The sequence below is a fragment of the Drosophila bipectinata genome, chromosome 2L (assembly GCF_030179905.1).
Source record: "Drosophila bipectinata strain 14024-0381.07 chromosome 2L, DbipHiC1v2, whole genome shotgun sequence".
NCBI lineage: Eukaryota > Metazoa > Arthropoda > Insecta > Diptera > Drosophilidae > Drosophila > Drosophila bipectinata.
The window spans coordinates 22,236,398-22,250,208 of NC_091736.1; the positions used below are offsets into that span (position 1 = coordinate 22,236,398).

At 36.4% G+C, this 13,811-nt stretch overlaps 2 protein-coding genes across 5 annotated transcripts in view; one reads left to right on the forward strand and one right to left on the reverse strand.

Moving 5' to 3' along the window:
* LOC108119317 (serine-rich adhesin for platelets) overlaps positions 1 to 13,811 on the forward strand; it is a 37,986-nt gene that overhangs the window by 717 nt on the left and 23,458 nt on the right. For all 4 annotated transcript variants that reach the window (XR_011442128.1, XM_043213828.2, XM_043213829.2 and 1 more), the window contains exons 2-4: positions 8,156 to 8,476; positions 8,656 to 8,829; positions 8,890 to 10,718. Coding sequence is in view for 3 of the 4 variants with exons in the window: in XM_043213828.2 (XP_043069763.1) it covers positions 8,398 to 8,476; positions 8,656 to 8,829; positions 8,890 to 10,718 (2,082 nt within the window). In the remaining variant the exon portion in view is untranslated. The remainder of the gene's footprint in view (positions 1 to 8,155; positions 8,477 to 8,655; positions 8,830 to 8,889; positions 10,719 to 13,811) is intronic.
* On the reverse strand, positions 1,546 to 2,942 carry LOC108119319 (uncharacterized). Its single transcript, XM_070277510.1, has 3 exons — positions 2,487 to 2,942; positions 2,366 to 2,425; positions 1,546 to 2,069 (listed from the first exon to the last, which is right to left on the reverse strand). Exons 1-3 carry the CDS (start codon positions 2,765 to 2,767, stop codon positions 2,030 to 2,032), a joined length of 381 nt encoding a protein of 126 aa, XP_070133611.1. The 5' UTR covers positions 2,768 to 2,942; the 3' UTR covers positions 1,546 to 2,029.

Below are 13,811 nucleotides of genomic sequence, written 5' to 3' on the forward strand. Positions count from 1 at the left end.
AAGCGAAAACCGATTAATGCCTTTCTTCTCCCTTATATTTTCTTTGGCCACATTCCAATTGGAAAGTTGATTGAACCGGCTAATGCCGAGCATTGCTTTATACTCTTAATAAGTTGATTAATGTGGTTACGGCAATTGGCTGCGCAGTCTGCCATCCTTTTCCGCGACGCTATATGTAGTCTAGTCCGTCGCTCTTTCCTACTGTAAAAAAGGATTTTTGCAGAGGAAGTAACATCCGGGTCTATAAGGAGGCAGGAGTTTCTCTTATACAATTCGAATTTATTTAGGCAGAATTCTAGTAAGACTGGCTTGTTACCTGGCTACCTGTGAAAACATAAATATACAATACTAGGTTTAGCAATATGGAATAGTTCTTATTATGCAGCCAATTTGAATTGTAGTTAAATTTTGTACAATGTGCTAACAATTTTGATGCAATTCAGGGTGCTTGTGGGACTTGCTTTGTTTTAAGCTCGAATGAAATGCATGTTAGCGAATGCGGTTGCAGGCAAAAAAAAAGAGCTGTCTGCCAACAGTTTCTCAAAGCTCTGAAGCATGAAAAGATGAAAACAGCCGATGAACTCACCCTAGATAGTGCGATTTTATACCCTTGTAGAGGGTAATGTGATTTTTGTTTAAAGTGTGCAGTGATACTTTTAACATATTATTTATCAGGATCATCTCCTAATAAGCATGTCTTCCGGACCGTCTATCCCTCTATGAGAACTAGTCTCTCAGTTAAAATTTTGCAAACATCGATCCTTCTTTGGCCAAATCGAAGGGGCGGGAAATGCATTTCGAATTTTTGTAGGTAAACCTTGATACATTTTATAGTTATACTTTGACTTAAGGTAATACCTATAAGATTATTTGGGAAAAGTGTGTAAGATCTTCGGTTCCAGGAACATAAAATGGAGAGGAGGAATATACCACAAAACGCGTTTATACACATGTGTTTTTACCAGCTAATACCTTGTGGCATCGTCTTGGTTGCCTCATTTACGTGTTAATTCTCAAGGGATGGATTTTTTTTTTTTTTTTTTTTTTTGGGCCCAAAATAGTTTTTTTAGGGAGATTAAAAGTGATTACTATTTTTATTTGGATCATACATATGTACATATTTATTAAATTCATACGTTTATTTGACCTTTAGAGAAATTGAAGGTACATATACAGGGTATGTGCATGTACATACCCTATATACATATGTACATATGTATGTATGCTTAATAAAGAACCAAGTCCTTAATCCCAGAACAAAATGGGAGTCTAAAATGATATAAAAATATGAAGTAAAATAAAAGTATTTAGAAATTAAATAGAATACATGAATAGAGATCTTTTTAAAAAGAAAATCATAAAAAAAGTGTTAATTTGTATGTATATATAATATACTATACAATATATGTACATACATATGTGAAAGTGTTTTCGCATTTGTTTCATTTACATTTTGAAGTTTTTTCTACATAATTCACTAAGCCAAGTAGTGGGCTGCCTTTTAGTGAAACTGTCTAAAATTGTACAACACCGACACGCTCCGCTTTGTTTTCTGCTCCCTTCGAACTTATGGGGGATGCGGGAACAGTAAAGAACAAACCACGTCCGATTGTGTGTTTAAAAACACATCACCTCTTACAGTTGGCAGACACAGTGTAGTCTAGCCATATGATGACTAATAATTCAACCTATTTGCATATTGGACGGCAGCACATTGGCTTGAACAAGCCTTTAAAAATGAATCTGAATTAAACAGGTTTCCATAGCATCTTGTGTTGGAATGCATCTTGCAAAGTATTAACGACTTTACAGAAGATTTTATTAAAATAAAGAATAGTTGATTAAAACCTGAGTTCTAAAAAACTAAAAGAAAATTGTTTCAAATTATTTCAGTTATGTTATGTGCATCAATAGTTGCTTTGCTTAAATAAACGAATAAAATGTTTAATTTTTAGTACTTTTACAATCGTCCGAAAATTTTCCCCCGATTGCTATTGTATAGCCGTTGTCGATTCACACTGTAGCCGTTCTATAGCAGTTCACAGCATCTCCTTTCCACTTTGACACTCCTGAAAAATTTTTAATGAATACAATACGAATACAATGGAAAATTTTCGTAGATTCACTTCAAATCCATTTTGAAAGTGAAAGTCTAAAAAACGGGTGCAAAAAACTAAGTGAACGCGCGACCTTTTGTTTGAAATATTGTGCGTTTCACACACAAATTAAAAAATATTTCATCTATCAGTTGCATTATGTTAAAATAGACAAAAGGAAGAACAAATTTATAATTTTTTAAAACTGCAATTAACTTTGGTCTTTGGACAAAATTTTAAGCTTTTGAATTCAGCTATTTAACACTTACCTACACTTGGCCGTGTTAATGAGTGTCATCAGCGTTATCAGCGATAGCATTATCATTGGGCTACAATACATAAGCACAATTTGCGGCTTTTTTTTTTAAATTGAAATGTCTATGAATTTACCATTTTAGTCCGAGAAATATAAGACGCAAGGGCTCCTGCTTGAGATAAGAGTGTATGCTCTTAAAATATTTAAAATTATCAACTGAGCCGGTTGTGATTTTTCTGTCGTATTTTGTGACGCTGTGTTCAATATTGTGAATAAACACAAAAACAATAAGATAATGATCGTAACGTGCCGTCGCCTCGTCCCCCTGGGCCAATGTCTGGTTTGTTAGTATTGAACCAAACGTAGCGGTTGGCAGTGGACGGTCGGCGCTGACGGAGGGCAGCGCTGGTGCCATATGTATTTCTTGGCCATACGCCTGTTTTTTCCTTGTCCGGTAGTTTCACCTTCGAGTTAGTATCAAAAAATTGGCAAAGGGATCACAAGTAAACGCCCGTTCGATTGGCAAGAAAATGCTGTGTTTTTTATTAAGTTTAATATTTGTGCGAGATACAAAAAAATTCAACGAGCTCTTAGAAGGACCAAAAATATTAATTTTATCTAGTAGTTGTATTAAATAAAGCTTGTTCGCGATTAAATAAAAACGAACAAGAAATGCAGTCTCCAGAATTTGGTGTATCATACAGGTGCGGCCGACAAGGGGCAAGTGCAAAAAATTTTTGTTTTTACCTCAAAGATAAGATTTGAGTCGCAATCCCCTTTTGTACAGACATACGTATGTACTTATAAATATACACTTGAGGTGAAAGACGAAACTTAGAATGGAGCTGTCGATCTGGCTGTTTATACACTATTGACCCAGTTATGTCTTCAATTTGTAACAAAGATGTCCTGTTGTTAAAAAATTATATATAATTATATAAAAATATATTTTTTTCATATTGTATGTCTTTTTAAAATAGCCCAAGGTTTTGTAGGTGTGGAATTACTGATTGATTAATTTAATCTCTTTTTGTTAGCAGTATTCATCCTTACTATGTACATATAAACAAAACAAGAAAGGAAAGCTAACTTCGGGCGGAGCCGAAGTTGATATACCCTTGCAGTTAAAACCGGAATATAGAATAGAATCTGTACCAAGTTCCAGCTTTCTATCTTCAAAAACACGAAAGTTGGGTCATTTCCGATCGTTCAGTTATATGGCAGCTATAGGATATAGTCGGCCGATCCTTATGAAATTTGGTAGGTTGGATCAACTGACCAAAAATAGAATCTGTATTAAATTTCAGCTTTCTATCTTCAAAAACACGAAAGTTGGGTCATTTCCGATCGTTCAGTTATATGGCAGCTATAAGATATAGTCGGCCGATCCTTATGAAATTTGGCATGTCGTAATGCTTTGCCAAAAATAGCTTTCCTATAAAATTTGAACTCTCTTACTCTTAAAATACCAAAGTTATACCATTTCCGATCAATCAGTTATATGGCAGCTATAGGATATAGTCGGCCGATCCGGGCCGTTCCGACTTATATACTGCGTGCAAAGGAAAGAAGGGTGTGTGCAAAGTTTCAAGACGATAGCTTCAAAACTGAGAGACTAGTTCGCGTAGAAACAGACAGACAGACGGACAGACAGACGGACAGACGGACAGACGGACATGCTCATATCAACTCAGGAGGTGATCCTGATCAAGAATATATATACTTTATAGGGTCGGAGATGTCTCCTTCACTGCGTTGCACACTTTTGGACAAAATTATAATACCCTCTGCAAGGGTATAAAAATGAATAAATAATTAAAAACTTTTGCCTAACAAGACTAGGCGGTAGACGGATATGCGTTAGTCGACATGGTATCTAATGCTAGGCGTTTTACATAAATTAGCTAATAAAGTACAGTCCTGATAAACTAAGAAACTATAATAGATAGAGATATAAAATTTTGCGTTAAGGCTCTTACAGTAGAAGCGCATGTTAAGTTTTTTTGAGTTAATAATACATTTTTGCCAAGTCCCTCTTGCCACCACAAATATCATTTTCTTGAGCTCCGAAATACAGTACAGGAAATATATAGTACAGGAAGTATTTTGAAACAATTTAGATGCCTAACTCTTTCGGAAATCAAAATTACGCCAAATCGGCTGATTTTTAGAAGAGTTATAGACATTTCTGACTTTCACGCGTGCATCTCGGAGACTATAAAATGGAGATTTATCCGGTTTGTGTGTTAAGCTTGTGTTACAATTGGTCAACGCCACTACCCGCCTCAAAACTGAAATTTTGACGTAGCGGCATTAATTTTTTTCAAAATTTTGCCACGCCTCTACCGCCATCACAAATCTCGAACTTTTGTAGCGCCGGTAAAAAACTTTTGATGCCAAATTTTTCTATAGTTAATATATATCTTTAAATTACAATCACAGCGGACGATTTTTAGAGGAGATATACCCATATAATATACATTTTCCCATACAAACGGGCTAAAATTTTCAACGCGTTGATCTCAAAGACTATAAGAGATGGAACTATCGGATTTGGAACTTGAACTCGTGTGTTATCCGCGCAGATCAAGTTTGTGTCAAAATTTTGCCACGCCCACTCCCGTTCCCAAAACAGAAATCTTGTTGTAGCCTCGGGAATTTTTTTGAAAAATATTTTGACGCCAAACCAACCAATGGCTAATACAAATCAAAAATCAGCCAAATCGAATCATTTTTAGGGGAGTTATAGACTAATTAGTCTGCTTCCCTAGTGAATCTTTAGAATCTTTAGTGTGGCTGAAGTTGTTGTTTTGCCCAAGCGCAAATAACTTTAACTTAACTTAAAATAACTTTAAAGGTTAGGTAAATTGTGGGTAGAAGAGATAAGTACCGTGTATAATATAGTCGGGAAACTCGACTATAGCCGTCCTTTATACTTCTTTTAGTTTCTGAAATTTTCTTACATCACTAAACAGAGATCAAAAAAGTTAAAGTAAAAGATTTTCAGTGATTTCAGAGATGAATCCAGACAATGAAAAGGCAACATATGTTCGCCCTGAAAAAGCTGACTGAATCCGACTGTTCCATTCTTTTTCCAATTGGAATTAACATTAATATGAATTTGATTTTTAACACAAATACAAATAGTTTTAAATTAAAATTAAATTTTAAATAAATTAAATACATATTCTGTTAAATAAATTAAATATATATTTTAATTCTTAATATTCTGGGCTCCATGTTTTATTCACTTAGCTTTAAATTAACAGGGGCTAGAATGAGAAACGAAAATTCTTCCCGATCGCCCGATTTTAAGAGAAACTAATTTTTAATCTGTTTTTCTATAGACTTGTTTCACTGAAGCTAGAATATCGAATATCTTATAGTCGAGTACCTTGACTGTTACCGTATTTACTAGTTTTAACATATGTTTACCTTTCATACTTTCCATTGATCATTATCGATCATAAGTTGTTTCTTTAAAAATCGTAAAGCAAACAACCACATTAACTTCGTTTGGTTTTCGTCTGCGAACCCATTCGTAACTGGTGGTTAATAAATAAGTTTTCAGAAATAATACATCATCTCTTCCATACTACCATAAAGCTAGGCAATTTTTTTAAACTTGCCGTTATCCAGGTAAATTATGCATGTGTGAAAATGTATGTATGTGTAAATATGACAAGTGGAATAAATGTAAAACAGCTATTTTTCTGCCCTGCAATAGTAATTCGAAAAGTTAAGTTTGTTTTAATATTTGGCACGTACCCAAAAGTGGCATTTATCTTTAACGCCAGTTCAAAACTTTTTTTTTAATCGAAATTCTGTTTATATTCTCAAATTCTTATACGTAAATCGATGTTTGAAGTGGTTCAAATGTTCGTTGTTTGAATTTTTTCTAATGAGTTTTCTATTGAGGCTGTTTGTAGGTTTTGCCCAAAATACTTTTTGACTTTGCCGTTTAAAAAGTATGCCATGCTGGAAATGAACATTGTTGTAACTGCATTATTAATCAAGGCATCTAATGGATAGAAATTTTATAAAATAATCTACATAGATACAATCTTGCCAGGGGTGGCAAGATTTTAGCTTGCCTTTTGCTTGTCTCGCGTTAAATATTAGTTTCTAAAGACTTTATTATTTACTTCGATTAAACATTTTACATTTGGAACATTTGGTTATCGTGACTGTTATTAAATTATCAACCTTCCTTTCCCTTTTTATATTTTTTTCACTCCAAGAATTGTTTTGCGGAACTGTTTCTCAATTACTTAGTATGTATGTACATATGTATGCATGTTCTTGTGCGTTCTTGCAATATATGTATGTATGTTTCAATTTAATTTAAAAATAACTCAAGTTTACATAGCACAAATTGAGAAATAAACAAACACACGCCCAACCGGTCAGATGCCCAAGTGACGTTAGCAAATATATTTTTCCCTATTATTTTTTATTAAATAAGTTTTGGGAACTAATATTAGGATACAATTTTGTTACTAACTTTGAAAAAAAAATTTGTAAGTTAACTTCCTGTTTATTCTTCTGATCTGGAATAGCTTAGCAGAATCAGAGTAAATTTTATTTTTAGTTCAATATGAAAAACTAATTAGCTTTGCAGTACGTGCTTCAAATCCCTTATCCTATATACTGAATATTTGTAAAGGGCTTCTTCTCATTTTGTTTGTGCTAATTTTTTTTCGCGGTCTTTCAGAATTTGGAATTGGCTTCTGCATCAATTAGAGCATTCCTGTAGTCATCATTAAGCTTAGAGTAGAGGTATTTATTACGCTATTTGTAATTTATTAAGCTAAGAAGAGTTAGTAAGGAAATTTAAAATTCTATATTTTAAATTTGAAGGACAGGAAAGAGTTGTTATAGAGTAGAGTCGTGCTGTGCATGTGTCGAACTACAATGGCTAAGGAATAGAGGACTAAAGTTTCTAGTCCTTCTATTGGGAATGTTAGTAATCGTGTTAGTAAATGCTGGCTATCTACATCCCCATTAATTAGGATATGTTGAAAAACTACACCTAGCATTATGCTACGATTGGTAACGCTTGGTAAGTTTATTAGTACATAAGTTTATTGCATCCCAGTTAAGATCTCTAAGTGAAAATGGTAAGAAATTCTTTTTTACGGATTCTACGAAATCCTGATGTACTCTTTTGACCACCTTTTAATGAAACCAATGACATCTTTAGCTTTAGGAATATAAAACACGAAAGAAGAGCCGAAGTCGGGCGAAGTTTATATACCCTTGCAGTTAAAACCGGATTTATGTATATCGCAAACATCGGATATCGTTGACCGATCCTTATAAGAATATAACAATAAAACCAATTTAATTCAATAAAATATGTAAAAAAAAGTCCCAAGCTTCTATCTTAAAAATACCAAAGTTTGTATTTCTACCAAAAACAATTTCCGATCGTTCAGTTATATGGCAGCTATAGGATATAGTCGGCCGATCCTGGTCGTTCCAACTTATACACTGCGTGCAAAGGAAATAAAGGTGTGTGCAACGTTTCAAGTCAATAGTTTTAAAACTGAGAGACTAGTTTGCGTAGAAACAGACAGACAGACATATCAACTCAATAGGTGATAGTGATCAAGAATATATATACTTTATAGGGTCGGAGATGTCTCCTTCACTGCGTTGCACACTTTTGACCAAAATTATAACACACAAAGCATACAAGAATAAGATTTTATACTTGAAACCCAGTTTTAAGCTAGCTTGTAACATAAATGTATAATTAATGCAAATTTAACGAAAATACTATCTTTCTTTGTTACATTAGTGCATCTAAAAAGTATTGAACTGGATAGCAGAAAAAAAAACCGAAAACACATAATGAGATAAATACATACGGCGACTATGGATTTGATGAACATTGACCAGCAGAACATCAGGAAAAAATTATGAAAAACAGTTGTGTTATTAATTATATTTCCAACAACTGCTTATTTTGTGATGAGAAGAATAGTCGTACGAAGTGGTTTTTAAAAAATTACTAAAAGAATTTTAAAGAACCGTCGTGAAATGGAGCATCTAGATTTGGCAGGATATCTCTCCAATGCATCGAAAACATGGAACTGCCTTGGATCCTTCGAACAACAAGGTGAGATAAAAAACATCTTATTCATAAATACCAAACCGAAACAAATAAATGAATAATGTATGCAAACATGGAAATGATTCCGTCTCGCCACTTTCAAATTTTTTTTTATTCATTAATAAGTTGTTTAGTGAGACTTTATAAGAATGTTTTCCATAAAAATAATCTTTCTTATCTTATAGATGATGCTTGCTTATCCAATTCGCGCCAAATATTAGAGCCTATTATGGAGGAGACAAGCGAGGACGAAGAAAATGCCCAGGGCAGCTGGAACGGAAACCAGGAGCAACGCAACAGCTTTTGGAGTTCTACGGAGTCCGACACAGGCTCCGTCATACGCGTCGAAATAACAAAAGGTAGGATTAATATTTCTCCAATAACGTATTTTTATTATTATTTGTTTACAAATATTGCAGATATTGACGCCATATCTGAGAGAGACTTCGCCTGCCCTCCAAAGCGAGCCAGAAGGTGCCAAGAACTTGATCAAGTAGACGGCTTGGATGATAGCGTACAACTTCGTCGTTCTTTACACTTTGATCCTGAGCCCCCAACCAGCCAGGACCGCTTTTTGTCAGTGGAGCCTTATACGCGTGACAGTTATGGGAGTCAGGGGCAAAGAAGCAGTACCGGCAGCCGTCGTGGTGGAGTTTTTGATGAGTACTTCTCAGACAATGACTCCTACCACTCGCTGTCCCGCAGTTCTTCTTTAGTGCAATTCGAGTCCTTGGAACGGCAGCTCACACTACAAGAGCAGCACCAAAGTATGAGCAGTCTGGGAAACAGCTCACCATCGCTCATAAGCTGTGAACAAGGTGCTGGTGTAGTCACGTCCGACGCGAATCCGGAAAGCAGAAGGGCGTCAGCCTCGTCTCTGACTCTGATGAAGCGGTACGAGTCAAGCGACGGACGCCTGCACCAAACCTATTATGAGCTTAACAAGCTTAGCTTCGAGGACCAGCAAGAGCGGAAACTTTTTTCGAAGAACCTTCATCAAGCAGAGCTAAAGTCGGATTCGGAGTCTAGTTCTAGCTCCAGCGATGCCAGCGGACGCAGTCTTCTTATCTCGGTCTCTGGAAATGGAAATATGGGAGATGGGGGGAAAACGGATGGAGTCACTATTCGCCGATTGCCACTTACCTCGGCAGAAAACCTTTCGGAGGACTCCGGCTATTGTGAACCAAGTACATTGCAGCGTGATACGTCTAAATCGATACCCCAGAATTTCGATAAGCTGTCCGAAGAGGAAGAGATACAGCTTCTAGAGGACAGCTCACCCAATCCGCAAAACTCCACCGACGAGGATGATTTGTGTCAGCTGAAAATAGAGCAGCCGTCGGGCACAAGCACAATGCCCTGCTCTCAGACGTTGGCTATTAATAGTTCCCCGGAGAGTCCCACCTCTTCGGCATCGTCTGAATCGGAATCGATGAGTCCATCGGCCTCAGACTCAGCATCACCTTCACAACTTCCATCGCCGAGCGGATCAGAGGCATCGTCGGCCGCCTCGTTTACATGGCTGCACAACAGTTTGCCCGATATACGCGAGCCGCGAGGTTCGTCGTCGCCTAAAACAGTAGTCATCGATCCAGCGCTCCCTACTTACGTCACCGGCTACGGGCTGGCCACTAACAGCAAAAGAACGACGAACAGCAGTCGGAGCAGCAGCAGCTCCTCTGCTGCAGATTTTTCCCCGCCCCTAGGCACCACACATTCGCTTCCCAACGAGCTGCAGCAACTCGGACGTCGGCGTAGATCGCGCAACAGCCGGTCCCACCAACGAAATTGTCGCAGTAACAGCAACAGCAGCGGCGCAAGTTCCGGCGACGAGTGGGAGGCGGAGGAGAGGCGCGACTACTTCTTCGACTGTCACAGCCTGTCGAAGATCCGCCGTAGCTGTAGCTGGAACGACCGAGCTGTTGGGATTAGTCGACGTGTGGATCGCTCCCGAACTTCAGTAGGCGTGGCCAGTGCGGGGTATCTTAACGCTAGTTACCAAAACCTCACTCTGCTGGATTATACCGATCAGAAACCTACAGCCGAACAGCTTCAGAGAAACCACAAGAGGACCAAATGTGCCAAGATGTCGGACCGCAGCAGCGTTTCTGGTGGGGACTATGAGCAGGTGATCTGCAAAGGAAATTTTTTGCTTGATGAAATCAGCAAAATCTACGACAAAAATGTATCCATCCTTAACGATATGCCCATTGCGGATCAAGACAAAACCCTATCATCAGCTGACAAGGTAGGTCTAAGTTTTTAAGTTTCTGATCTGAGGACATATAGAAATCTGATAACTGCAATTGAGTTAAATATGCATATACATATTTATGTATATCTATCAATATGTAAATATATATGGTCATATATACATACGTGGTTGCAGAGTACATACATGAATCGGATTTCCAATGTACCTTATTATGTTAAGCTCCAACTATTTTGCCGTTTTTACGTAACATAAATATATCACGTAACCACGTTTAATATATAGTTTTATATACGTATAGTTAGTTTAATACATAATTTTCCACTGAAGTTTCGTTTACAAAATACAATTTTCTTTCTCATTTACATTTATTTCATACAGAAATTATGTATGGGCGTGTATTGTCTTTGTTTTTAAAGACAAAAGAGAATTCAAGCTATTTCTCTTTCTATATATATCTAGATTTTCCTACAATAATTCTCTTAGGTGACTAAGGGAGGCACTGCAGAAATGTGAAGTTGTGTCAGTTTCTTTTAAATGAAACGGGTACTGTTTTAAGCAGGGACCGTAATTGTTATAATTTTTAAAATAAAAATTATAAAATAAAAATTATTTGTTGATTTTTATGACAAAAATTGAAATATAACTCTTATTTTCAATTTTTATAATAATAATTAAGACTAAGAATTATTTTTCAATTTTAATAAATAAAATAAAAATAAAAATTATGATTCAATTTTTATTAAAAAAATTGAAAATAAGTGTTACGATTCAATTTTTATTATAAAAATTGAAAATAAAAATTGAATGCGAATAACTTCTAAACCGAGTGGACTTACAAAAAACCGCTTACATTTTTATGATCTGTGGCGCAGTACCTTTCAAATGATGTATCGAATGTCCTTAAAGGACATAATAAAGGAGTTATATTTCAATTTTAGCAATAGAAATTGAAATAAAAGTTTATTGTGTTTCTGGATTCACCGTTAAAAAATGGTATAAGTGTCCTTTTCCCACTCCCCACAAAGGCTTTTTTGTCGTTCAATTTTTTTGAACTCATAAGTCTTATTTGCTGTCCCTGGTTTTAAGTATGAGTTCGAAAAAAAATAAATAAAAATGTAAAATATCTTCCAATTTTTTGAAAACAAAAATCAAAGAAAATTGTTTACTATAAAAAATTAGTTTGGTTCATTAAACTTAAAAACGCTTTAAATCAGTGGTGCCCAAACAAATACATTCCCATGTTGGACATTCCTTTGTATTTGAATATTTGGAATTTTACTAAAATTTACAGTCGTTCTACAGTGCCGGTGTGCAGGCAGAGGCCGGACTTAGGGATATTTCCAAACCCATGGGATAGGGTTTTGGGCACCACTGGTTTAAATCGAAATTCAAGTACCCAAACTTAAAGTACAGTTAGCGCATTAAGCTTTATTTTTTTAGACGCCCAACCTACCAGGATAAACAGAAAGAAAGTTCAAATGTATGCGCCAAAAATATATATTCATGGGGAAAACATTTTCTAGGGTTATACATAAGATACTACGCTTTTTATGTATAATAAATCTAAGGATGATCAATTTCCTCCCTCTTGTTCAATAAAATCTTCCCATTCCAGAGCTCTACATTTAAGAACACTTTTGGTGTGGTGATCAAACCACAGTTCCTTAAATCGCTTGTGGGGAGACAAAAAAATATATTTAAACTAAACAAGAAGGGAAAACTTACTTCGGGCTGAGCCGAAGTAAATATGTACATATACCCTTTCAGTAAAGTTTGAAAATATATCCCAAATTTCATACATACTACATACATAGTTGGCTGATTCTTATGAAAATTTCATCAAAAAACCAATTTTTTATAAAAAAAAATAAAAAAAAACAAGAAAGGAAAGCTAACTTCGGGCGGAGCCGAAGTTTATATACCCTTGCAGTTAAAACCGGATATATAGCGCAAACATCGGATATAGTTGGCCAATCCTTATGGAAATAGGAAAATATAATCCAATTTATTACAATACAAAATCTAAAAAGAGTCCCAAACTTCTATCTTCAAAAATACGAAAGTTGATATTTCTACCAAATACCATTTCCGATCGTTCAGTTATATGGCAGCTATGGGATATAGTCGGCCGATCCTAATGAAATTTGGTAGGTTGGGTCAACTGACCAAAAATAGAATCTGTATTAAATTCCAGCTTTCTATCTTCAAAAACACGAAAGTTGGGTCATTTCCGATCGTTCAGTTATATGGCAGCTATAGGATATAGTCGTCCGATCCTTATGAAATTTGGCATGTCGTAATATTTTGCCAAAAATAGCTCTTATGTCAAATTTGAACTCTCTAACTCTTAAAACACCAAAGTTATACCATTTCCGATCAATCAGTTATATGGCAGCCAGGGCCGTAGCTAGCATGGGGCAGGTGGGGCGGTGCCCCAGGGCCCCCGAAGCGAAAGGGCCCCGCCGGGGCAAAAGACTTCCGTATAGGGGGCCCCAAATTTACTTGTTGCCCCAGGGCCCCCGAGGCTCTAGCTACGGCCCTGATGGCAGCTATAGGATATAGTCGGCCGATCCCGGCCGTTCCGACTTATATACTGCGTGCAAAGGAAAGAAGGGTGTGTGCAAAGTTTCAAGTCGATAGCTTTAAAACTGAGAGACTAGTTTGCGTAGAAACAGACAGACGGACAGACGGACATGCTCATATCAACTCAGGAGGTGATCCTGATCAAGAATATATATACTTTATAGGGTCGGAGATGTCTCCTTCACTGCGTTGCACACTTTTGGACAAAATTATAATACCCTCTGCAAGGGTATAACAAGAAAGGAATTCTAACTTCTTCGATATCACAAACATCGGATATAGTTGGACGATTCTTACAATAAACAAGAAAGGAAAGCTAACTTCGGGCGGAGCCGAAGTTTATATACCCTTGCAGCTAAAACCGGATATATATCGCAAACATCGGATATAGTTGGCCGATCCTTATGAAATTTGGTAGGATGGATCAAAATATAATCTGTACCAAGTTCCAGCTTTCTATCTTCAAAAACACAAAAGTTGGGTCATTTCCGATCGTTAAGTTATATGGCAGCTATAGGATATAGTCGGCCGATCCTTACGAAA

Bases quoted from the DNA above. Each gene is read 5' to 3' on its own strand.
- LOC108119319 (XM_070277510.1), bottom strand. From the start codon at position 2,767: ATGGCACCAGCGCTGCCCTCCGTCAGCGCCGACCGTCCACTGCCAACC. The intron at 2,426-2,486 runs GTAAATTCATAG...TATGTATTGTAG, and splicing joins ATATTTCTCGGACTAAAATG to CCCAATGATAATGCTATCGC. The intron at 2,070-2,365 runs GTAAGTGTTAAA...AAAATTTTTCAG, and splicing joins ATTAACACGGCCAAGTGTAG to GAGTGTCAAAGTGGAAAGGA.